Source organism: Miniopterus natalensis, chromosome 11 (genome assembly GCF_054644295.1).
Source record: "Miniopterus natalensis isolate mMinNat1 chromosome 11, mMinNat1.hap1, whole genome shotgun sequence".
NCBI classification, from domain to species: Eukaryota; Metazoa; Chordata; class Mammalia; order Chiroptera; family Miniopteridae; genus Miniopterus; species Miniopterus natalensis.
The window spans coordinates 43,922,827-43,949,774 of NC_142091.1; the positions used below are offsets into that span (position 1 = coordinate 43,922,827).

Sequence of the window (26,948 nt, forward strand, 5' to 3'; positions counted from 1 at the left end):
ATACTACTGTGTTAATGATGACACGCAGTATTCAGATAATGTTGCACTCGAAAGAACTACATTTCGAATGCTGGCACTTCAGGTAGTCATGAGGCTAAATCCAACTGGCCTTCTAGGGCCTATTTGATCTAAAAGTAATGTGGTCCTACCCTTCCCAAAGACGACTGAGGAAGTTCCAGTGGGGCTCAGAACAGCCCAACTCTACTCCGAAGGCCAAACCCAGCCAACGTGTTCAGTACACAGCATTTGGAAGAAGCGCTTTCCCCCACCCCCTCACGTTTAAGTCTCCTCCTGCAAGGGCAGAAGAGCAATCTCTCTTTCACCTAGGTCACCTTACCACCTGACAACTATATGATGCTTCAGAACTTATAAAGCGCGACTGACTGTGACCCATGACTGCGACCTGATCTTGCATCCTCCGTTGAAAAGAAAGCCACCATGCCCAGCTATGACACTGGAGGACCATGCGTTACCTGCTCTGGGACTTGCGGTGACCACGCATGTCCTTCTTGGGTCTCCGGGTGACTGGTGGGGCTGGGGTGGAGGGCAGGGGAGGTGGAGCAGCAGGTGTGGGCGAAGGAGGTAGACCATTGCTTGGCTTACTCTTAGGGTTCTTGTCAGCCTCGTATTCAAAGGTGCGCTTGGGTTTGGGGACGGGATTCACAGCGGAATCGGGGGAGCTCTTCGATGGCAGCAGCTGGGAACTTGGGCTATTTCCAGGGGTCCCTGGTTTAGTGGAGCCACCGCCTTCCCTCTCCAGGGGTGGGCCCGCCTCCCCCCCAACTCCAGCCACGCCGCCTGCCCGGCTGCCAGCGCTCACGCCCGCGCTCCCCGTCAGTTCCTCCAAGGTGCCCAAGGGCCCAGTCTTCCTTCTTCCTCGGTCTACACTGTAGCAGCTGCTGGGCAGCTGGGGGAGTCCCCGGCCTGGCTGCTCCTTCAGGGCCTGTTCGATTTTCTGGATGCGACTCAGCACGGCTGAGCTCTCCTTCCTGCTGCCATGGCCCCTGAGGAAGGCACTGGGCTCACTCCGGCCTGGCCATTTCTCCAGCCGGTAGAGAGAGTCCCGGACAGGGAGCGCCTCTCCCTCCTCCTCGGTCTCCGGGTAGGAACACTCGGAGAAGGTCCTGCTCATCCTCCGGAGGCCCTTGAAATCAAAGGTCTTTTCTGAGCTGCAGGGGGACGGCACGACGCTGGGGCAGCCCACGCTGGGGCAGCCCACGCTGGGGCAGCCCTCACTGACCGCCCACTCGCCCCCAGAGCCCTCCCGCTTCTCTCCACACGTGCTCATCCTGGGCAAAGTCTCTCGGCGACCCTCCCATGCTGAAATCTTCTCCCGGATGCCCAGGCTGTGGGCGCGGGTGCCAGTGCGGTTCTGAAAGACGCTCCGTGGGCTGGATGCTGGCCCCAGGGACGGAGTGCTGTGGGCAAGGGGGAGGCAAGCAGCGACTCCCTCTATATCCCGGGTGGCCCTCTGGACGTTCTCCTTCTGGTCCTCTCTCTTGCACACTGAAGGGCTCCCGTCCAAATAACTGAAGCTGGTGGCTTTGAGGGGACAAATGGGTGGTGAAGTGTCTGGGGAGGAAGCCTGAGGGTTTGGGGGTGAAGGCTCACAGGGGTGCCAGTCCTTGAGGAGCAGCCGGGAGCTGGAGCGGCTTGGGTACCTGCAGGCTGATGTCTCACTATCACTGAGGGGGTAGATGGGGCTCCTTGGTGGGGAGAGAACTGGAGGTGGAGAGACTGACTGAGACCTAGGAGCAAAAAAAGAAAGAAAGAGAAAGGAAGACAGCAGTGAGTGGCCGGACAAGCAGAGGCATGGTGTTTCAACCCTAGAGAGCTCAGTGACTCCCTCCTGTGAGACTCTCAAAGGCACTCTATTCAGGTAATGCATCTTCAAAGTTGTCCTCCAGGAGAGAAACAGCTCCTAGTCCACAGAGGGCCTCTCTGGCCAAGTCACCCCCAAAGGCCCCAGGTACTGTCCGCAAGAGAAGCCGGTTCTGTGACAGGCAAGGGCAACCCAAGAGTTTACATCTGCCAACCAGGGAACAGGAAGACCAGCGGTGTGCTGCTAAGTGTTCAATAATTGGCTCTCTGGGGAGAAAGCATAGATTTGCCACATTTGCTGAGGTCCGCGGTATAAATATTCCTACTGAGGCTGATTGCAAGCTACCAATGTGATGTCACTGAGTGTGGAGTTGGGAAGCAATGATCAGTTCACATGAGCTGGTACAAAGCAGCTCCAGCCAACAGTCCCTGAAGTAGCCCCCAAGTACGCATTAAAGCCCTTCAATCTGTCTCCTTAATGAGCCCCCATCTCCCCTGAGACTTCGGCTACTGGTCCTCAGCTTGGGTCTTGATCAGAATTCAGATTCCTGAAGCTCTCAAAGGGATCAGGAGGGCCCCTCAACAAAGAGTCCTTTCCACTCTCAATGAGGAGGCTAATGGGGAAGGGAGAACATCTAGCTCCTCCCTCCAGCAGTGGCATCCCATCAAACAAGCACCAACCGTTTCCCAGCTCCAAATCTACATAGAGATTTCAGTAAATATCGGGAATAGTTCTAAATAAATGCTTTCACACAGATTAACTCATTTAATCTTCATGAAAACTCTATAGTGTTATTATCATAGTGTTAATTGTTATCCTCATATTATAAGTGAAAGACACTAAGGTACAGAAAGGTTAACTACCTCATTCAAGACCACACAGCTGATAAATGGCAAAGTCAAGACATGAACTCATACTACACCATGTTGACTCTCTAAAGAGGAAGCAGTGCCCAGTGGTAGAGCTTCGATGCATGAACCAGGAGGTCACAATTCGATCCCTGGTCAGAGCACATGCCTGGGTTGCAGCCTTGAACCCCAGTAGGGGCTGTGTAGGAGGCAGCTGATGGATGATTCTCTCTCATCATTGATGTTTCTCTCCCTCTCCCTTCCTCTCTCTGAAATCAATAAAAACATATTTAAAAAATAAAAATAAAAAATAATAAAGAGGAAGCAGTGGCCTCTGCCACCTTCTTGAACCACCCAGGCCCCCAGGCAGAGGTCAGCAGAAACTCTCACAGCAGTGGGCACGGCCCTGTCTTGAAAGCAGCATTTATAAGTATAAGAGGACCTCTTGGTCTTCCCTACTAGACCATGATTTCTTCTGGGTGGAGGAACACATACTCAGTTTCTGGAAGGTACTCAGTGAATGATAAACAAATAAAGAAAGAAAAAGGTAAAGGTGAGTTTATTGAAGATAACCATGAGCACACGTCCTTTTCAGTATACTTTTCTAGCTGTCTACTCAGGTCATCACTGTCAACTTTCAGGATTCTTCCCAAACAGTTTTAATTCAAAGCCAGCAGGGTTTTGCCAATACTGCATGCTCCAAAGGCCGACCTGACCCTAATGCCATGGCCCTCAAAGCTGGGCGGTCCAGCCTCTCAGGCTCAAATGCCATGCCATCCACAGGACGGCAGCCAGCTGCCCACGGAGCCAGGCTGCTGTCACTGCTTGATCACACACAGAAAACTGGAGCTTGGGTGAGTCAGGGATTGGCCGACAATTCCCTGTTGGGTCATAGCCTCTGGCTGCCCCCAATCAACAGGAAACCTCAACATGCTTAAGTTGTTTTTAAAAGGGCAAGTCAAACAAGAGCCATCCCACGTGTACATAGGCACAGATGAGAGAAATTTGTTGTCTAGCCAAGCTGATGACCAAAGAGACTCTGCTCAGCAAGGAGGTGTGAACAGAATAAGCCTCAGCGCTCCCTAGGGTAGGGAGCTGCAGGGCAATGTGCCACCCTTGAGCCTGGGGAGATCCCAACCTCCTCACAACTGAGAGAGACCTTAGGTTCCTCACTTATTTTACAGAACCATGGATGCAAAGTCCAGCCCTATAAGCCAGTGAGTGTCTGTGCTACACGAAGGGCCCTATGTTTCAGTTATTCTCAACTGGAGAAGGGAGAAGATGCCTTTAATAGAGGATGACTTTATCATTGGTTTTTTTCATTCAACAAATATTTAGTGAGCACATACTATGTGCCAGGCCCTGCTCTAGGAGCTAGACACAAGAATAAAAAAGAGAGATAAAAATTCACGTCCTCATGAAGCTTCAATTCTAGTGGGAGATGACAGGTACCTAATGAGACTCAGAATCTCTTAGGAAGCCTTTTCAGATTATGTATCTCTCTTCTCTCCAGATACTTTGACATATGCTCCCCTAGGGATATGTTTCCTCAACCCCCAAGGTAAGAATTCACTAGTCCATAAAGCTACTGTTATTTATGGGAAGGTTGGGAGGCAGGACTCCTGTAGGTAGAACAGAGAAAACGGCGATGACCTCTGGTCTGTCTAATTCCAGCATGCTTTCAGAAAGAATCATTCTGAACGTCCCTTAGTAGTTCCAGCATGGAGAAATCCCAAGTTAAGAAATTCTCTCACAGCCTAACCTGCTTTAACTGAGGTTTAGTTTCTCTCCTGGCATGAAAGATAAAACAAAGAGACTGGCCTTTTCCTTTAAAGATCCTGGCCTTCGTATCACTGCTGATCTTTGGCCCAGGTCCGCAAGTGCTCCTCACCCAGCCTCCCCACACCGCAGACCCCATGCTGGCCTGGGGCACAGGCATCCCTGGCTTCATCACACAGAAGGCAGCGTTCACTCCCTCCAAGGTCCTAGGGATGAATTTGTAAACAACCAAGATAAGGCCCTGCCCTTCCCTCAGGGCTGCAATTCTCACTCCTCTCTCTCCACGTTTCTGATTCCACCCCTTATTAGGAATGTGACCATGGGTGAAGTCACTCACTCTCTCTGAGCTTCCAATTTCAATTCCTCAACAGTGGGCTAACTACATCATGGGCTGTCATAGTGGGCAAATGAGACTATGGATGTGAAACAGTCTCATACACTGTAACTATGACACATTGAGTCTTTCAGCAGGTTATGCGAGGCCAGTTCTTAATGGAGGGTAAGGACATCATGGCCTTAGTGTTCAGGGTTCAGCACAGCCACTGACAAGTTGCCGACCTTGAGCAAAAAACCTAATCTCTCTAAACCTCAGTTTCCTTATCTGTCAAATGGAGGTGAAAAGAACATATCTTAGAGACAATACACCTCAAGTATTGGACTCTGTCTAACACACAGCATTCAATCTTAGTTTGGTAATTACTAATATTAACAAGGAGCTGACTATTCAGAACAATTGCTTGGCAAACTTTTTCAAACAGCTCACCTCTCTGTCCTTAGATTCTAATTGTTCAGGGTGGGAGGGGAAAGGAATAAACTAAATATAGCCATAAATTCTTTGCAGCTCATGCTATCAAAAGGTGGAATCTGTTTTCCTGCCCCTTGAATCTAGACTGATCTTGTGATTTGCTTTGACCAATAGGATGTGGTGGAAATTAAGTTGTCAGAGTTCCAAACTTAAGATCTCAAGTGGTCTTGCAGTTTCCCCTTCACACACTTGGAATGCTGCCCCGAGACTGTCCTGTAAGGAAGCCCGGCTAGTCTTGTAGAGAATAAGAGGCCACATGGAGTGTAATCAAGGTATCTCAGCCAATAGGCAGCCACCACGTGAGCCAGACACACGAGTGAGGTCATCTTGGACTCAAATGAACCTACCTAATGAGTGAGCCCAGGGGAAGCCAGAGAGGAACTGCTCAGTGAATGCACAGAAATGTGAGAAATGATAAATTGTTCTAAGCCACTATGTTTTAGGGTGGTTTGCTACAATGCAATAGTAAAATGTAATAGTAAAAGGCCAGGCCTGCCCCACCCCCAGCCTCCTTCCTCCACTCCCCACCCACACCTGGCCTGAGTGTCTTCTCACACAGTCTCATCTTCAGGCTGCTTTCACCCAATTTTTATTGCTGCACGTATTTGTAACTCATTCCACACAGGAAAGAAAAGGTCCAGATTTTGTTCTTTTTTTTCAAGCATCTGGATCCAGCTCCCTCCCCCAAAACACTGACCTATTTGATGACTAAATCATGTCAATCCTACATCTTTCACATCCCTCAGATCTGTCCCTCTCCTCACATCCCTGCTGCTCCTGCTACTTCCTTGCCTCAGATCTCTCTCACCGAGACCATTAAACAGTCTCTTAACTTCCCTCTCTGCCTTCCAACCCAACCCAGTTCAAATCCATCCTCTCATCTTCTGACATCTTTATAATATACAAAGCTCATCATGCTTGAAACTCCCCACTATTGATAGAATGAAATGCAAATTCACTGGCATGGATGGCGAGGGCCCCATGATCTGGTCACCACCTGTCTTCCTTTGTCATCTCACTGTCTTTTCCTCAATACAAGCCTGCATCTCAGCCTCAGCCACATCAAACTCCTTGCTTTTCACACCTCTAGGCCCCCACACACTCTGCTTCCTTTGCCTGGAATGATGGCCTGTCCAGAGCATGTCTCTGTGGTTCCTCCATGGAATCTCTCTTGACCCCACCCCCCTCACCCAGGTGGAGATGGACAATTTCTGACGCTTCCACTGTGCCTGGAAAGATGTCTATTAAGGTACTTGTAACACTTCATTGCTTCCTCACCTGCCTCCCTTACTAGGCTGTGTCTTCTTAATCTTGGTGTCCCCTGTTCTTTGCACTGCAAGTAGGATTTAGTAGGAATTAATTATTTGTGATGAATGACAAAATGAATGAGTATAAACAAATGGTTAAAACCTGCCTGCCCAGGGCACTGTTCTCAGACTTCTTTGCCCCTTTCTTTGTGCCATGTGACAGAAGAACACAGGAAGGAGTGCAGCCCAGCATGGCTGTCAGTCCCCAGAGCCCTCTCCCGTAAGGCAAAAACTAAAGGCTGGACCAAGAGTCTAGAGACCTGGATTCTCCTCTGGTCCTGGTTCCATCATTTCCTGGGGGTGCTCATGGGCAAGTCACCTAAACATTCTCTGAGCCTCAGGTTCCGTATCTATAAATCAGGGGAAAACATTTTCTCTGAGTATCCTGAAATAATAGCCGGGTGGCTAAGGTGATGTAAATTTTAAAAGTGTTTGGGCACCATAAATAGTTGCATGAAGGTAGAAGAAATATGAAAGAAAAGTACAAAGTGGTTAAAAGACACCTAAGACTTCACTCTTATCTATCGCTCTTCATTCTGAAACCCCAGAGCCTGCCCCTAGGGAGGCAGAAATTATGGAACTGGGCACTCATGCCTTGCCAGCAGGCAGCCAGTCATGCTGCTCAGCACAGGCGTGGATGCCAACACTGCAGCGCACTGCGGCCAAAACCAACATTGCAGGAGAGGGAGCAAGACAAACAGATGAAAGGAGAGAGAGAGAAGGAAGGGGGAAGAACGTAAAGGAAATGTAAAAGAAACAGAGGAGCATAAACACAGAGACAAATGCATAAGACAAGGGGGTAGGACAGAAAGGGTATGAACTAAGGTATGGAAAGAAAAACAAATTTAAAGAGAAAGTAATATGTGTGTGTGTGTGTGTGTGTGTGTAGACAAAAAGTGAGTTAAAATGCAAAATACGTGCCCTTTCCTCTGGTATTGTTTCATAAGAACATGGCTCAACCCTTGGGTTAGTTACCTGGGCCACCGTCAAGTAACGTAGCAGAAAGCATTTGTGCCAAGGAACGCCCCATATATTGTCAAGTGTACCCAGGGGCTTTTTGGAGGAAAGGCTATCGTTAGTCCTTGATGACAAGACAGTTCTGAACTCAACACGTTCTGGCCACAGGGCTTCTGAAAGTATCAGTATCAGCAAGAGGACCAAGCTGGGGTCAGCTGGGGAAGGTTCCTGGAGTCCAGGAAATAGCCCAGGGGCATCGAGATGGGCTGTAGGAGCTATGAAGTCCGTTTGCAGGTTAAGATTACACAGGGCCCAGCCTCCATATGCTTAGTCCCTTCCAAGCAGGTATCTAGCTTACTTCCAAATGAAAGTCTTGGGAGTTAGCCATTCACCATTCTAGGCTGCTCAACTAAGGTGGGCCCTATTGGCTCGGGTGGGCATCAATATCCTCCCCCCACTCAGTGACTGCCCCAACTCTGGAGATGGTATTTTCACTGAACACCCCCAAGACCATTCTCTGAGGCACACAGGAGGAGAAAAGGGAGGAAGGCTGCCCAAATTCCATCAGTAAGTCCAGAAATTTGTTTCCCAGGTCAGAGCAGAGGCTCAGCTCAGTAACTTCCATTCCACTCTGGGACAGTCCTGATACAAAGCCAAAGGACAGGGTGATACTCACAACATGGCCTTCCTGCTCCCAGAGCAACCTGATCTCCAATAGTTGGATGGCCACATAGGGTCCAAGACAGCCTCATCCTCCAAGTGGGGCTACAGCTGGGCCACCAGATAAAGAAACTCTTGAGGTCAATCACAGCTTGTTAGAGTAAATAGAACAGTAGCTAACTAGAGTCAGAGCAGAAATTGAGTCCAGTGAGCTCATCTAAGAATCCACTAAAGCCTTACCTGCCTGCCCCCAAGCTGATTTCTAGGGAAGCACAAAGAAGATGGGTGAACTCTTCTCTGGGTCTGAACCCCAAGTCCTCTAAAATATAGCAGCAATGAACATAGAGAAGTTACAAGATAGAAGGCCTCTCCGAAGCAGGTAAACTATGATGCCCTATAGGAACATCCCCAATTACCTGGTCCAGTAAAGATGGACTGCTGTATAAAGCAGAACCGGGAACGATGCAAAGCCAAGAGGGAGAGACATGCTGAAGACACTGGTGACGGTTTTAAAACATGGTCCCCAAATTCCTCGACATGTCTGTCTCTTTGATCTAGGCTCTGTGACTACGTGACCAACAGAATAGAGCAGAAATGAATATGTGCACTTTTCAGGCCTAGGCCTCAGGTAACCAGGAGCTTCTCCTTCCTGTCTCTCACGCGGTAAGGAAGCCCAGGACATGTGGACAGGGCACAAGCAGGTGTCTGACAGCAGTTCTTAAGAGTCTTAGAAGCCTTGTTATTTATAGGGAATGACCCTTAGAAGGCCTTTGTCTGTGAGAGTCTATGAGGCAGCACTTTAAATCTTTTTTCAGGTCTTAACAAAGGATCTTTCAGTCCCACTCCAGATTTTTTAAAAAGACTTATTGAAGGAAAATTAAAGCACAATAAACCATGCAATTTAAAATGTACAGTTTGATGAGTTCACACACACACACACACACACACACTCACACACTCACACTGTGCTCACACACTATAAAAATGTCACTCTAATCTGGAAGCCACTTTTTCCCCCCCCAATTACAGTTTACTTTCAGTATTATTTTGTACCAGTTTCAGGTGTATAGCATGGTGGTTAAACCATCATATACTTTACAAAGTGTTCCCTCTAATATTTCCAGTACCCACCTGGCCTCGTACATAGTTGTTACAATATTATTGACTATATTCCCTGTGTTGTACTTTACATCCCTGTTCTGTAACTACCAATTTGTGCTTCTTAATCCCTTCACCCAGTCCCCCAACCCCCCTCCCCTCTGGTAACCACCTGTCTGCTCTCTGTGCCTATGAGTCTGTTTCAATTTTGTCTGTTCATTTATTTTATTTTGTTCTTTAGATTCCACATATAAGTGAAATCATGCAGTATCTGTCTCTCTCTGACTTATTTCACTGTCGCAAATGATAAGGTTTCATTCTTTTTCATGTGGAAGCCATTTCTTAATTTGAGAACTTTTTCCTGTCTAGAGAGAATGGGAATAAAACGAGTTTTGACTTACGTTTCCTTTATTTATTTATTTTTAAATCTATATCTTTGTTGATTTCAGAGAGAGGAAAGGAGAGGGAGAGAGAAATAGAAACAGCAATGATGAGAGAGCCATTGATCGGCCACCTCCTGCACGCCCCCGACTGGGGATCGAGCCCGCAATCCGGGCATGTGCCCTGCCCGGGAATCAAACAGCGATCGCGTGGATCCTAGGTCGACGCTCAACTGCTGAGCTGCGCCCGGCCGGGCTATGTTTCCTTTAAAGTTTGCTTGAAAACAGAACAGTTCCCCTTTTTTGGCTCATCTCTTTTCTCTTTTACTGTCGGCAGCTAGAATAAATTCATAGGCCTTCACATCGAAAGGAACGGCACTCAAGGACCCGCACACAGCAAGACAGGCTGCACCCTGAGTCGAATCTGTGCCTGGAACCTATTTAGATAACAAGATCCTAGCAGGCAAGCTGATATCATCAACAGGGTAAGACTTGGGCTGGAGGGAGAGAGTGAGTGTATTCTGCATTTAGGAAGGATGTGAATTTTTGTGAGCAGAGAGCAGACTGTGGCAGATTGTATCTCCCACAGACAGTGACCACAAGATTCCATCTCACATGCCCTTCTCACAGGGTAAGGTTCATTCTCCTCTCATCAAGCAGGAACTATTGTCCTTCCCCTGGTGTGATGGGATTTATAATAAATATATATTTGGTCTTCATCTAGATTCTGGCACAGAGCTCCTAAAACCCTTGGCATTTCCTAAGGGATCACTGGGATAAAGGTGCATTTTGTTATGAAGTGGCTTTTGGACCCCATCTAAGGTTGGGAGCTGGTTTCCAGGAGAACCAACCTTGTGATAAGAGGGTTGGAACTTTCAGTCCCACCCCCTGACCTCTGGGGAAGAGACAAGGGCTGGAGGTTGAATCAATCACCAATGGCCAAGGGTGCTAGAGTTTCACAGTGATGAAGCTGTACAGGAAATCAGCAGGCATGACAAGTCTTCTGAGAACAGCCCCTGCTCCCTGCCAGGTCTTCCAGCACATGTGCAATCTCCTGAGAGCAAGTGGCAAAGTTCGCACCATCTAGGTGGGCGAATTGGCTCTAAACATAACACTTCCTCGGTCTGCAAGTCACCAAGCTGCTTCTAGGTTCACCCCAGCTCATCAGCACCAACATCATGAAGCCTGACCTCTGGAATTCGGAGGAGCTCTGAGAATGCCCCTCCCACACCCAGAACTGAATGCAACCAAATCTTCTGAGCTGGAATAGGAACAGCCCTCGGGGAGGGTGTATCTGGCAACTAAGGGTGAATGAAGCCTCATCAACCAGAACGGGAGACCTGCTGCAGGAGACCAAATCAGAGCAAAGAACAAAACTTTGGTGGGCAAATGAAAAGGCTTAGATTTCCTCCTCCTTTGCATATATCTTGCCAAATCAAGACTGCGCTACAAAGGAAAAGGAAGAATATAAGTTAGCAAAACACCTGAAAAAAAACTAATAATGGAATGGAATTTGGGATCGTTAGCCCATATTGGCTTATTGGTAGCACCAGGTGAAGTCTGCGTCAAATTAAGGATACAGCCTTGCAGATACGTATCTTGACAGTTCTGCAGGGTCCTGTCAGCCCTACTACACACCAGCTTCCCACGCCCCAGAGGACACTGGTCCCCAAATACAGATATAAATGCCTATTAGTACATTAGGATCCTCCACCTCCATGTGCATGGCTTGGAGGTCCCCAAGGCAGCCAGGGAGTCAAAGGCCCAGCTTTTCAAGGCTCTAGGACCCCTACACTCCCCAACCAAAGTTTCTGTCAGTCACACCAGGGAATCTTTTCCCACTGGGACTCCTGGGCTGGCAATGATAAAAGGGCCCAGGTTGCTGCCAAACATCTATTGAAAGGCTAGACTAAGAAATTCAGGTGCCAAGGTCACCAATCCAAGTTGTAAATGCCTTGAAGAAAGAGAATGGATCACCCTTCTTTGTGCCCTACTGTCCACCACAGAGCAGTGGACAGTCCTTGGAGCTCACTAACAATGACTTCCTCAATGAACCAGTGACTTACTGCCCTACTCAGCCAAAGAACTCCCCCCAGGTGTGACTGGGGTGAAAGCAGCCAGAGAAACTACCAGGTGACAATTTCAAAATGACACTTCCAGTCCAGCAGCTGCCTCTGGGAGATGGGAGAAGGGTGTAGCTAGCCACAGAGGCCTGTGACCCATGCCAAAAGCCCAGGAAAGGAGGGAGGGAGGGAAGGAAGCAGAAATGCAACAGGAAGGAAGGGAAGGGAAGGGAAGACTTCGAAGGGAGGCTGGAAAAATGCTTTTTTTAGGCACATCAGAGGCTCAGATATTTACAAACACCACCCATCTTGTTATGACGGCAAGCATGCTAGGAAGCAAAAGAGCAACTTCTAAAAACGTTTAAAACATGTAGCTGTGTATTCCCAATAGGACCTGGGGAGCCATCGGCAGTCCACATTCTGCTTCGTGACTGATGCAAACAATGCGTCACCCCCACTCTCACAGTGAAAATTAGAAGAAAAAATGAACACTTAAAGGAGTTAAGGGCTACTGGGTACGGTAATTTCTAATTCAGGTTCTAAATATACTATTTCTTTAAAATTAAGAATAAAACCATACAATCAAATATAATGTTTATTTTACCTCTACAGTCTCCCATTAAAGATATAAGAACTTTAATTCCCAGTCTCCATCTGCCACCAGACTGGTGAGAGCCCAGCAAGGCAGTTGGTTCTCCAGAAGTAGACAATGGGAGACAAAGACTCTGAGATCTAGACCTGTTTCTCCTTGGCCACTACATGCCCTGGGAGAATTCAGTTTTTCTATCTGTTTTACCCAAGAAGCTGATGGTCCCTGCCATTCTCAGCCTCACCCCGTTCAGGGAAGCAAGTGTGCAAGCCACTCTAGTCCAGGTTAGAGAGGGCATGTGGAAGAGGGCAGGGTGTTCTTACTGGTTTGTTGCCACAGAGTGGATATCCAATTTGTTTGTCTAAGTACCAGGCTCTTAGGTACTTAACAAGTCAGCACCTACCAATCTCCATTCGTTCTGTTGGCACAGCCCATCCAGACCATTCCCACTGGGACCAAACCCTGCATGTCTGGAGTGGAGAACTCCTCCTGCCTCATTCATGCCCATGACCCCCAGGGGCTATGTTCTGCACCCCATTCTACCAACCATATCTGGACTCCAGCTCTGAATGAATTAAACATCTACCACCGCCCCTGGCCAGACCTAAGGGTGCTGCGCCCCGCTGCGCTCAGCCCGGCACTGCCCAGCCCAGACATCTGGGAAGGAACAGCCCTAGCCCACCCTAAGCTGAGTCCCCTTCTCACAGCTAGGTATCCATTCTGGCGGCTGAGGTACCAAAAGCCAAATCTGTCCACCTGAGATTCAGCAGAAGGGGCTTTGATAAAAGGTACGTGGCTTTAATAAAAGAGCCCAGAGGTTCTTCTAGGATATCAGCATCCAGGCTTGGACAAGACCTGAGCAGCGCTGGCGAGAGCTGGACACCTACCTGCCAACTCTGGAAGCTTTTCTCCCATCCTAGGGAGGGAGCTAACCTTTACTGAGCGGCTCTGTGCCAGACACTATGCTAAGCACTGACATATATTATGTCAGTTAGGCCCCACAGCAACTCTGTGACACAAGTCCTATTACTATTTTACAGAGGAGCAATCAAGATTTTAGAGGGCATAAGAAAACACCCTGAGATCTCGCTATTTGGTAAGCAGTTAAAGCTTGGATTCAAAGCCAATTCTATGAGTCCAAAATCGTGGTTTTTCTGTGGTCCAACATTCCCACTCTTAAAAAGAAGACAAAGCCAGCAAAGTGGATTATAGGTTCCGCTGACTGAAATTCCCGAAGCTGCTTTGTCTGCAGCCCAGCCTAACTTCTTGTAGCCCCAGACTTCTGCTTGGAACTTGTGCTAATATGCATAACTGCTCCCTCCTCCCCTATCGTGGTCAGCCTCCCTCGCTATAGCACAGCCTAGCTCAGGGGGGGCTCCCTGAGCTGTCCCCAACTTGAGGAAAAGATACATCCAGAAGAACATCAGCTGCTTCTTGCTGGCTCCATTCCTGGAGCTCGAGGCTCCTCCAACAGCACAGAGCAACATTTGTTTCATGGTCCCTATTTGCTCTCTCCTATGGAGACTCACAGAACTAGAAAATGATATACATATTAGAGGCGACTTGTGCTTCATGGTCAGAGTGAGCTGGGTCCAGATTATTTACCTGGATGGCTGTCAGAGTCATGATGATAATCACCTACATTTTGGCAGGGATCCTCCCCAGGACCCAGGGCATTTGCCTGTCCCTTGATGACCCCCTCCAGTGAGCCCCATTTCCCCAGTAGTGCTCCCCTACTCACCTGCTCAGAGTCCCCCGAGGGGCCTTAGTGCCTCCAGCTCCATGGGTAATGCTGGAATTCTTGTTGGCAGTCATGGTCATTTCGGCTCTCTGCAAACCCAGAGCCCTGCAAAGACAAGGCCTATAAGCCAAGTTTCCATGGGCAGCCAAAGCACCTCAAACATTTCCAGATGACCTCCAACACTGCCAAGAGGGTTTCTGTGGCGGGTGGCAGGAACCACTTTCCCACATATATTTAATTTCACGTGTTATAGCTTAGAAGCCTCAAAGGCTTGATCTGGGTTGGGAAAAGAATCTAACATTACTTATCTATTCACAGAAAATGATAAAACTCCATCTCCTCCTACCCTTTCCCATTTAAGTTAGTTTCCCAAATTCCTAGCATGCCAGGCAGCCTTTATAAATTTTGCCATATTTGCCTACCTCCTGAACAACGATTTATTCAATATTTTTCTTGAATCAACTTGAAATTAACTCACCAATTGCAGAATCTGACAAGGTAATCCTAAAATATCATGGCAATGTAAGGGACCCAGAGCAACCAAAACAATCTTAAAAAAGGGTAACATTGGAGAATCACTCAGACTTACCAATTTCAAAACATACTACAAAGTCGGAGCAATTAAGACAGCGTTTATAGGCATAATAATAGAAATAGAGATCAATGGAATAGAACTGAAAGTTCAGAAATGAACCCATACATTTGTGGTCAACTGATTTTCAACAAAGATGCCAAGACAATTCAACAGGGAAAGGAGTCTTTTCAACAAATGGTGCTAGGACAACTGGGTAGTCATATGTGCAAGAATAAAGTAGGACCCTTACCTCATACCATACAAACAAATTAAGTGAAAATGGATCACAGACCCTACTGTAAGAGTTAAAACTACAAAAGTGATGCCTAGAAGAGAATATTGAAGTAAATCTTGTAACACCGGATTAGGCAACGGTTTCTTCACTATGATACCAAAAGCACAAGCAACAACAATAATAAAAGACATTAACTGTGTTATGTCGAAACAAATTCACCAAACTGATCTAAAGATTGAGCAGCAGAATATTCATCAGTTGCAGAAACTGACAAGGTGGCCCTAAAATTTCATGCCAATGTAAGAAACCCAGAGCAGCTAAAATAATCTTGAAAAGGAAGGATACAGTTTTGTGCTATTAAAAAATGCCATCAAGAAGGTAACAAGACACTAGGATGACTATAATAAAAGACATAAAATCAAGTACTAGTGAGGCTGTGGAGAAACTGGAACCTTTATTCAAAATGTGCAGCTACTTTGGAAGTTCCTCAAAAAGTTTACCATATGACCCATCACCATCCACTCCTAGGTATATACCCGAGAGAAATGAAAACATTGCGTCCACACAAATACTTATACACACAGATGTTCGTAACAGCATTCTTCATAGTGGCCAAAAAGTAGAAACAACCCAATATCCACCAACAGATGAATGCATAAACAAAATGTGGTAAATACATACCACGGAATATTGTTCAGACATAAAAAGGAATAAAGTACATTGATACATTATACATTATACAACATGGATAACCCTTCATGCCATTTTTTTGAAATGTGCAAAACAGGGCAAATCTATAAAGACACAAAGTGGTTGCTGAGGGTTGGGTTAGGGTAGAAGAATGGGGAGTGACGGAATGAGTATGGGGTTTCCAGAATTAGATAATGGTGATGGTTGCAGAATTCTGTGAGTATTAAAAACAATTGATTTATATACTTTATGTGAGTCAATTATATGGTAGGTAAATATATCAATTTAGATTTCAAAAATAAAACAAAAACCTTTTTTAAGTGCCTTGGAGAGTGGATGTGAGACAACCACAGTGACAGTGCAGTCTGGCCTGGACTGACACCACCTTCACAGACGCTGAACAACTAAGGAACAGTCTTTCTCTCACTCTGATTGGCACTCTCATCACACTGACCAAAATCAAGTATACCTGGATGTGAAAGTTAAACATATTTGTTTATGGCCACTAAAGACCTTAATCCCAGAGGCCGTCTATTTATTACCTTGGTGCAAATAAGTGATGGTCTCGATGGTAAAAATAAGCCAGACCCTAATTCTTTTCTTTTTTATTCTTTTTTTTATTCTTTAATATATCTTAATTGATTTCAGAGAGAGGAAAGGAGAGGGAGAGAGAGATAGAAACATCAATGATGAGAGAGTCATTGATCAGCTGCCTCCTGCACGCCCACAACTGGGGATCGAGCCCGCAACCCGGGCATGTGCCCTGACCGGGAATCAAACCCTGATCTCCTGGATCCTAGGTCGACACTCAACCGCTGAGCCACGCCCGGCAGGGCAGACCCTAATTCTTTATATCATTTCTACCTTTTCCCTAATTTCAACATGAACTGCACTACCTCTCATTTCTTTCACTTCACAGAAGCGGCCAGGGTGGGGTTCTGGTGATGGTGGGAGTGGGAGAGGGTGGAGCGGGAGTTGGAAAGGGCGGACGCAGCCAGCAGGAAGAAGTCATTTGTCTAATGGTGACAGCAACGAAACGTCCCTCCTAGGTGATACTACAGATGCTTTAGGACAAGGAAACCAACCCTGGGCTTCACTTCTGTCCTTCGTGAAGTGGAGAAAGCCATCCCTCCGTGTTGGGGGAAAAGCGTTTATAAACTGAAGTCTCCAGCACAATGTGAGTGGCGAGGAGGAGCAGGGGGAGGAGGGACACGTGCACTGGCTCTGGAGAGATGTTCTTGACTTGCACCAGCCCGGTGCCCAAGTTAAGCACTTGGCATATGGCTGTGTGTGTAACAGAAAGAAGGGAGAGAAGAGGCAGCCTCTGGAAGCTTTCCCAGGCCAGTTTTCAGGGTCCTCAGGGAACACAGTGTTACAAGAAATCAACTTGCTGAGCATAAGCTTTCAACTGTGCCCATGGTAACAATGGTCGCAATAACCACGTAACCCATCACAACAACACTGGACGTGCTCTAGCAGCTCCAGGGCAAGCCCCCAGGGAAAGGGCGAAAGACTGTGGAAAGATGAAAAACTGAAATATCTTAAAAGAACATGATGAAAAATGTTCTCTTTCCCTGAATTCCTGATGTAAGGAGGGTGGACCCACTGCTCTGAAATGCTGCTATGTAGTTGAACATGAGAACAGAGCCAACTCGGTAAAAAGGAAAACTGTAGATGACTCTGACGTTTGCTTGGACCAAGAAGAAATATTCTGTGAAGATGTAACCAAGAGAGGAGTGAATCAAAACTGCTCCCCAGCCCATGGCAGGGACCCTTGGCCACACTTCTGCAAGTGCATAGCTGTTATTCTCAGCAGTCACCTAGGAGTTAAGGCATCGCGGGCAGGAACTGCTGAGAACCCCAGAGGGCCCATTAAGTCAGAAGAATACGAAAAATATTTTCTCCTCACTGTCCTCCCTCCCACCTGCTCTCTATAGGCCACATCTATCAGGGTCAGGGAATAATCTAGGGGGTTGAAAAACTGAGGACCCGGCTAACCCTTTACACCTGAAGCTCAGGCTTGAGCATCCTGCATGACTGGCTTCCTAGGGGACACTGCTTCTTTCAGGGCCCTATGAGCAACCCCAGGCTCTCACCTATGCTTTCAGCCTAATACCTTGGCTAGTCAGGCTGCAAGGAGAGAAGACACTCCCGAGCAGAGGAAATAACTCCTGGGAATGGAGCAGAGAAGCAAGGGAAATAAGAGGCTGTTTGGCTAGTTCCCAGGCCCATCCATGGCCAAGTCCAGACAGAAACTGCATGTTTGGGAAAATGGAATTGTTGAATTAGCATCTACCACCAATCATGAGTTGCTCTAAACCCACAGCTCTGACAAATTATAAACTATCTGAAGAGTCACAACCGGAGAAAGGAATATAATAAGGAACTTCTAGAATTTGTCTACAAATTCTGTATTGAGACAGAGACCCCAGTTCCAGACGCTTAAGGTGCAGTGGGAGTTAGATAACTAAGTCCAACCCTGCCTCTATCAACTGCTACTTAAGTGACATTGCACGAGTGATTTTCAAAGACTCAACCTTCTCACGATAAGAGCAATAATAATAACAGGACCTACCTCACGTGATTGTTATGCTTAGCACACAGAAGCTTAATACCAATTGGTTTTACTTCCAGTTTATGCTTCTCTAGGTATTTGGAAGGCAACCTCTCCATTCACAAGTTCGAGTCATTTTTCAGACTTCCTGGCATGGCCATTCCATACATACATTTACTCTATGCTAGGCATGTGCAAGGTCCAAGATATAAAAATGGACAGACACAGTCCTGCCCTGGAGGAGCTCACTGTAAAGGGAGAAAAGCCAAGTCAAAGGTCAAGTGAAAGGAAGGCCTCATAGTGAGGCGATATCTGAAGTAAGCCTTCATCTATCATTACCCACAGTAATTGGCCCTAAGGAAAAGCAAAGGTACATTTATTATGAGACATGCAGCCAGATTCTTTATATAATTATAATAGCTAAAGTTATAAGCACTTCATATGTATTAAATCTTTCAATCCTTGTCACAACCTTATGAAGTAGGTTCTATTATTATTTACTCATTAGAGAGGAAACCAAAGTACAGAGCAGTAAGCAGCTTGCCCCAAGTCACACAGCCAGAAAGTGCAAGGCAGGAATCTGAGCCCAGGCGGCCTGCACTGGTTGGTGCCCAGCTCTGAGCAGGACTCTGCATAGCTTCCAGTCACCTTCTAATTCAGCTCTCACCATTCTATGAGGTAGTTGATAACTAAGATCCGTTCTTCCAATTAGCAGGTTTAGGTTCAGAAAGACTAAATGACTGGCTGAAGCTCACTCACCTAGTGAAGGAACAGAGCAGGAATGGGGACTCAGCTCTGCCTGACTCCCCTGTCTTACTTTCCTTGACATCAACGGGGTGCTTGTTAAAAACACAGAGTCCCAGGCCCACCTGCACCTTCTGAATGGGAATCTATCTGTGGGGGTGTGGCCTGGGAATCTGCATTTTTCAGAAAGCCCTTTAGGCTGGTCTTATATACCCGTAAGTATGAGAATGTGTGTCCTCCAGCTGCTCTCTGAGGACTTGGAAAGGTACAAAGGGTCCCTACCAACCACCTTCCCAAGAGTTTGCCCAGCTGTGAGCAAATAACGATGGGCACTCGGTCCCTCTTTCTCCTGCCACCCCTCGGCTTCTTCCACCCTCGGTGACAAAGGAGCAGGCACATCACTGGATCCCATGGAAGCATTTTCACTGTCTCCTCTGAACAGTTTCCTCAGTCTTCAGGTGCTCTCAGAGTTCTTGTATCTCAAAACAGCTCTCCTGCCACCCACCTCTGGTAAATGTACCTTTGCTTTTCCTCACTTTCTCCTTTTTTCCCTAGGAAAAAAAAGTTTATACCCAAAGTCATAAACTGTTGTTAGCAAGAGCAAAAATGTCTCATTTGGCCTTCCCTTTATTTGTAAAAATTCTGATTCAGTTATCAAACATTTTAAGAATTGGATGTATACAAATAAAATACAAATAAAAATCAGATTTTGGCTTCTCTTGAAAAATCAGAAAATCTGTCTGCATTTCTATACAGGGGTGGGTGCAAGTAGGCTTACAGTTGTATGAAAAGACATGCAGGTTATGATTATTACAATAGCTGTAACTCTGCTTCACATGCTCACAAGTATAAACCTACCTTTGTCCCTCTCCCTCGTATGGCCACAGTTGGCCAGACCTGAGAAGTGGCCCATTTAGATGCAGCAAGCTCTCTGCAATTATCACTGTCCCCCGCTACCCAGGGCCTGCAGCTGGCCAGTCCTACGCAGCTCTGTACCTGACTCTCGCAGTCAGCAGGTGAGCGATGCGGCCCCAGCAGGGCGGGGGTGCGGGGTGCTGCGCTGCGGGCAGCCACGGCTGGGCCTGAGCAGTGCCGGGCAGAAGAGCCTGTTCCAGGGCAGGGCATCGCCTCTTGGCCACTTGAAAACCCACATCTATTCCCCTCAAGTGCCACTGGAAGAAAGAGCCTCTGGATGGCTCCCTGCTTTTGCTCAGGCCAGCCTCATCCTGCACACTCTCCCCGGCTTCCTGAGTACTCCGTCCCCGCAGTCCAACCCAATCGCCTGACCCAGATGCTCCCCCCAAGGCCTAGGACGAGCCCCCCTGGAGGTCAGTCTCTGAAGGGAGTGCCTCTAAGAATGAACCTTCTCATCCTAGAGCAAAACACCAGTGCCCCTTGTCTAGGTGACATTTCTAAGTGTCTATCTGGTACTTTCCCACAGGCCTAACTGTGGACGTGACAGCACACCTTGCCCCTGAAGGAGGAGACATTTGAACCCCGAGAGTGATGAGAAGCAGATGCAAGCATCTGGAGGGAAGCCTCCCACTCCGCTGGGCTGGTCCCCACCGAGAGGAAGTGCACGGCCAGGACCCCAGCCTTACTTGTCCAGGTGAGAGGTCCAGATGCCTGACAAAGGGAACCTCAGAACCACGTGAGAGGATTTCTGCCGACATCCACATTCCACTAATTTCTTAAGCAACCTCTCATGTGGAAGTAATAGCTTAGGAAACAGCCCAAAGGGAAGGAGGAAAGCAGTGGGAAAGGGAGCCGAGCCCTGTGTGTGCCCTGAGAGCCTGGTGACAGTCCACAGACTACAGCTCTGCACAGCTGTGATGTGACTGCCCTGAGGCAAACCTGCCCAAGGAACACCTACTTACCCTGCCCAGGCAACACCTACTCAGACCCTCCCGACCCTTTTACTGACCCTCTCCTGCAACCTGTTTTCATCCCTAGGCCCTGGCAGCTCCCCACAGCAGGGCCTAGCTCTTCAATTTCTTCCTCCAAGAGTCTCAGCAACCAGTATTGCCACTGCAAGCTTCAAGGAGGGTCATCATTAGAATGAGTCCCTTTTAAGTACCCAAACCAGAGTTCTCAAAAGTGTGAGAGCGTGATGGCTCCTTTCTCTCCTGCAGATGTCCCTGGATTGGGCTAAGGTGGGAAAGGCTTTATTTACCTTTCATAGCTCTGCCTGAACTAACACCTCCAAGCCTTGCTATAGCAGCTCCCCTGCACAGCCTCTGTTCTCTGGCATCCCTAGGAAGTTCAGCCATCCCACTGGTCTCCTGACACCCTGGCCCCGCCTGTCCCCACATGGCTGAGAAAGCTGTAGGGCAGTGCTAGCTAGTTCTCCAGAGAGCTCTGCACACAAAAAGGTGCTCAAATAAATGTTAACTGACTTGTTAAGTGATGACAAAAGGAGGCCCCAAGGAGTCCAAGGCAAGGATGAACAAAGGGCCCTAGAAATCCTAGCACTGGCTGGATCCCTTCAGGTGAGCTCCTTCCCTTCTAAACATCAGTTGCTATAAAATCGATGAAAGACTTTTTCAACTTTAGCTGCCACCCAGGGGGACTGTAACGGCAGGCCTCCCCCCGCCCCCTCCTCGGGCAATCCTGATCTTCACAAGTGTCCCTATTATCTTCCAGGACAGGGTCTCACCCAACACAACCACGAGGAAACAAGGAAAGGCTGTTCCAGGGAAATCTGCCTTCATCTCATTCACACTGGTTTTCCCCTCCCTCATCCCTCTTTTCCTGCCTTTCCTGATGCATTTCTCACTGGTTTATCTGCCCACAGCCTTGTCTTTGGCTCTGCTGTGTCCAGAAACAAGGGACTACAAGGGAAGGGGGAGGAAGCGGGCTTGAGGTTGGATGGGTAGGCATTTAAAGCTTTAGAAAGGGAGCCAGGAAGGATTTTCTGAAGTCTATCCCATAATTGCCTCCAAAATGCCGGACCCCTTTGCTCCGTCACTACTTCTACATACCTCGTACCCTGGATCCTTTCCATTCCTGCCCCGGGGTTCTGGGATTCTAGGTCCAGAAAGCCCTTCAAGCAAAAATGTCGAGGGGATTATGAGCCCAGTCAAGTGGAGAGGAACCAAGACCTGTTTTTGCCGGAGGTTGGAAGAATGGCTGGGTATTTTGACAGGTCCCTATGAGGGTGGAATCCTCCTCAACCAGTCACAGAAAAGATGATTTTGTTGTTGCTGTTGCTGAATAATAATCCAAAGCAAAATCAAGCTCTCTTTCCATCTCTTCCCTGTCCACTTATCACTCCCACATCCTTTCCCAGCCCTCCTCCTCAAAGAGCCCTTTAAGTCTGGGTTTCCAACCTCGGCCACGTTCAATCCCTTTTCCTGCCAGATGGTCCTTCTCCACTTCAGTACAGATTCCGTGGAGGTTGGGAGCTGATTTTAAACATTTCCTGAAAGCCTGAAATGGGGTGAGGGTTTGTTAGGCAATTCCAGGCCAAAGAAAATCTGGTTGCTTCCAAGATAGTTTTAAAAACCTAGACACAGCTGTTCCTGCCAGTCTGGAAACAGCCTCTCGGCAAGCAGCTGAACCAGCTCTGCAGGATGCTGGAGCCCACTCTGCCCGATGACTCGCCACCATGTGGAAAAATAAAGTAGAACGAAGGCTTGCCCCATAAAGAGCCCGCTCCTGGGGGCGAACCACTTCTTTCACTTTGGCAAGAAGAACCTGGCAGGTCCCATAATCAGGACGATGACTCCAAGACCTCAGACCTGTCTCTCACCAGCGCCTTGCCTCTGGCCAGGCACAGCTGACAGCTGCCGTTTCCTGCATGCGCTAGGGATGTCATGCCCCCAAGCTTTTCTGTCCAACCAATTCCTTCTATTTTTACGTCCCCCACCTCCATTCTTTCATAAATATCCAGTTCAAATGTCAACTACTTTCTGAAGCCTTTTCCTGATCCTAACGCAACCTCGTTCTCACCCCTCCCATGCTCTCTGGTCTAGTTGAACTCAAACTGATTGATGGCAAATGTCACCCCCGCTCCAGAAAAACACGCCACCCACAAGCTGGCTTTCTCAGAAGAAGATTAAAAAATAGTACGGGGAAAGGGACTGGGAAAATCTCAATACCTCCTTTTTCCTATCTGTAGCACAGGAAGAATACCCCATCTCTATAATGAGGACATGAAGATTAATGTGGGGCCATTTATAAAAAGTAGAGGAAACTTAGAACCAAGACAGAATACAGTTGAAGTTTCTGGACCGAGGGTTTAGCTTTCCCTGAACTCTCAGCCTTAAGACCTTTTCCTTTGTCCTCACATATATATTTTTTGTTGTTGTTGATTTTAGAAAAAGAGAGGAAGGGAGGAGAGAAAGAGACATCGATGGGAGAGAGAACCACCGATCGGCTGCCTCCTGCATGACCCCTACTGGGGATCAAGCCCACAATCCAGGCCTGTGCCCTGACCAGGAACTGAACAGGCGACCTCCGGGTACATGGGATGACTCCCAACCAACTGAACCACACTGACCAGGGCTGTGGTCAGTTAGCTGACTTCGTTTCCTCCTTCACTGAGAAAATAGAAACCATCAGAACAGATCCTCAATAAGCTACCACCATCGATCACCTTCACCCACCACCAGCATCAGTGCAGATCTTGTCAATTCCCTGCTCAAAACCCCTACATGGCTCCCAGTGACTCAAAGTCAAAGCCAAAATCTTTACAATGACTTACAAGGCCCTTCATCATCTGAGTCCCCATGATACCTTTGACCTCATTTCAACTACTCTTTCCATACCAGCCACATTATCTCATTTCCTCAAACACATCACACACATTCCTGCCTTGGGGCCTTCACACCTGTTGTGCCCTTTAGCTAGAACATTCTCCCCTTCGAGAACCTGTTCCCTCATCTCCCAGGTCTTTGGTCAGATGTTATCTTCTTAGTGAGGCCTTCCCTGACTATACTATAAGAAAATTAGTATTAAAATACTATTTTTAAAAACCTGCCTCCATCCCACTACCCCTCATCACCCCCTTTCCCCCCCTTTCAATTTCATTTTTTATTTTTCTCCATAGCATTTATCACCATCTGACATACTACTTTTCTTTTCCACTTAGTATGTTTATTTAAGCTCCATGAGGCTAGAGGCTTTTGTGTTTCTCCACAGCTGTATCCTCAGTGCCTAGAACAGTCACTGGGGCATAGTAGACCCTGGATAAATATATTTTTGAATCAAAAAACATTTGCCACCAGCTCAGAGTGGTCCTCCCTGGACAGGGAAAGCAGTTTCGGGCTCCATTATCCAGGTCCATCTTCTGACCCTACCAGCCTTCCCAGTTCAATCTGACTTACCCGCAGCAATTACACCCATGCAGAAAATTCAAAAGGGGGCCATGCCCTCTGAGCACCCAAAAGATCCAAGGCAGGGATGCTTTCTGCCCAAGAACTCAACTGAAATTGCTCTCTGCAAAGATTACCATCATTTTCCTACTGGGAAAGGCAAAGGTCCTTTCTCTGAGGTTTTAATGAATTACAGGGCCTGCCTTTTTCCTGACCTCCACTGTTTGGGACATTAGTGATAGGAGTAGCATTGCACAATCTGCCTGGGAGCTCTTTATGATCATCAAAAGGGGGCACAGGTTAAGGACGGCTGGGAGATACTGTCGGCAAAGTAGAGAGAGACAGGTATGGGCATTTAGGGCTTTTGTTTGTTTACCTATTCGAACCCTTTGAGGGCATCTTCCCCAGGCTACTGTGCTATACTCTGGACCTTGCCCTTGAGCAGCTCCCCATCCTGACCTGAGGAAAAAAGTAAAGATTCTGGTACGATGTAACAGGAGCTGTGATAGAAGAGTGTACACAGAGCTCTGGGAGCAAGGAGAAAGACACCTGATTAGGTGGACGGAGGGATGTGGGGGAGGGCGTCTGGAGGAGCGGGAAGTAACACTGGGCTGAGTCTTGCAGGACCTGCGGAAGATAAAGAGGCAGAACACTGCAAGCAGAAGAAAAACCATCAGCAAAAGCCAAGGAGACCTTGAAGCAAGCTGAGAATTTTTGAACAGGGCACAAAAAGTGATAGGCATAATAAAAACATTGATAAATCAGACCACATTCAATAAGAACTCTGTTCATTAAAAAAATGCCACTTAGTGAAAAAGGAACCTACAGAGTAGGTACACAGACTGCAGGGCTCCGCAGACTTGGCAACACTAAATACACAGAGCAAAGTTATGAGGGAGAATTGAAGTAACCCTCAAGCTGCAGAGGTTGACCAGCTCCTTAGGGCTGTTCCCCTTTGGGGGAAAGCCCTTTGTTCCTCAATGTTGGGACAGAGTAAAAGAAAGTGCATGTCTACCCCAGGTTCTGCCAGTTCTGTCCATGAATTTATCTCATTTCATCTCACTGTCGCTATCTCTATTTTTATGGATGAAGAAACCAAGGCTCAGGTTGAGTAATTTGCCCAGGGTTTCATCGTAAGTGCCAGACTCCAGAGTGGTGCTGAGGTGGGTGCTGGAGGTGCTGGAGGTGGGTGCTGAGCTCTATAACTGACACCAGAGGACATCGGTCTTCAGTCTCTGTCATATCTTGTGGCAAGAAGCCAACCTCCATCCCAAGTAAACCCCTGCAGCCTAGCTCTGTCGGGATGGAGTCAGAAAAGAATACTGGCAGAGGCCCCCCAATTCTGTTAAAACCCCATTTTATTTAAGCATCTATCACAGGGCCCTGAATCAACACAAAATGAATACAAGGGGTGTTCCTCTCTTGCAGTTCTTCAGGTCTCTCTCCACCATCCCTCCCCACCTGGGGACAGAGGGACTCCCAGACACAGATGTTGGTCAAGGAAAGGCCCTCCCCTAAGAGCAGCAGCCAGCTGGAGCTGAGACTGCAGATGAGGGGAGTCTGTCCATCCATCTGTCCAACTGCTTTAAGGATCATGAGAGGGACACAATTTTCCTCTTTTGCCTCCTTTAAACAAAACAAATGCTACTTGGCAATTTCAGGCCTGCGGTTCTCCAACTGGGTGCCGAGCGCCGCGGAGCACTGCAGTGGACTGGCTGGGGTGCTGCAAGGTTTTTGACATTTTTGAGGAAAACAGAACAATACTCAACATTTGTCAGACACTCACGAGTTCTCAGTTTTTTGTTTGTTTCTTTTTTGTTAATCCTCACTCGAGGATATTTTTTCCATTGATTTTTTTCGAGAGTAGAAGGGAAGGAGGGGGAGAGAAAGAAATATCCATGTCTCACATCGATTGGCTGCCTCCCACACACATCCCAACTGGGGCTGGGGATAGAACCTGCAGCCCAGGTATGTGCCTTTGACTGGAATCAAACCCAGGACCCTTCGGTGCATGGGCAGACGCTCCAACCACTGAGCAACACTGGCCAGGGCAAGTTCCACAGTTTCAACACTGGACTGCACTACATGGTTTTCAACGATGTCATTTCCTCGTGAAGCTGGGTTTTTCAGCAGCTGCTGTGATAAAAAGGAAGGACCAGGTGGAAAGCCACGTGAAACACGAAATGAGGATCAGTGAGGACGGCAGTATGCGATCTGATTCCATGCTGTGAGATCTGTGCAGCGCCCAGGACATGCCATTAGTTAGCGATTGTGGTTATTTCTGAAGGAAATATTTTTCCTTTGACTTTTGTGTATAATTTTTTCAAATGGCTGCTCAGTTGTTAGGATATAAGCACTTACTACACTGTTTAGACTTAAGTACTTAGTAAATGAAACTCGGGTTTTCCTTTGGCCTACGGGCACTGAAAAAAATGACTGCAACTCTAAGGGCCCGTGACCTGAGAAAGTCTGGGAACGTCTGCAGCAGGTGCGTTTGAGCCGGCATCCAGGAGCCGAGACGGAGATCCCAGGGCAGGCCCCCCCTTCCCGAGAAGCAGGCGGGCCGCAAGCCCAGGCCCCGGGACTGCACACGCAGGCGTCCCGGGCGGACCGACCGCTGCCCCTCGCCGAACCCAAGGGCCGCAGCCAGCTCCCCTCAGCCCAGAGGCTGTGCGCACCTGCTTCAGCTGCGCCCCCTCCCAGGCTCTCCGCGGAACCCCCGCCCTCAAAAGCCCTATTCAGCACCCGACTAATGAATACAACCCTAAGCCAGCCCAGAAGCCAGCC

General features: G+C 47.8%; 1 protein-coding gene across 7 annotated transcripts in view; it reads right to left on the reverse strand.

The window, feature by feature from the left end:
- The window catches only part of DENND2B (DENN domain containing 2B), a 137,426-nt gene that overhangs the window by 34,378 nt on the left and 76,100 nt on the right, over positions 1 to 26,948 (reverse strand). For 5 of the 7 annotated variants that reach the window (XM_087821718.1, XM_087821716.1, XM_087821714.1 and 2 more), the window contains 2 exons: positions 14,050 to 14,154; positions 474 to 1,748 (listed from right to left, as the gene is read on the reverse strand). In XM_087821718.1, coding sequence (XP_087677844.1) covers positions 474 to 1,748; positions 14,050 to 14,129 — 1,355 coding nt within the window. In that variant the 5' untranslated portion in view covers positions 14,130 to 14,154. Of the gene's footprint in view, positions 1 to 473; positions 1,749 to 14,049; positions 14,155 to 26,948 lie in introns of those variants that run through there. The other 2 variants (XM_087821720.1, XM_087821719.1) reach the window with 2 other exon arrangements.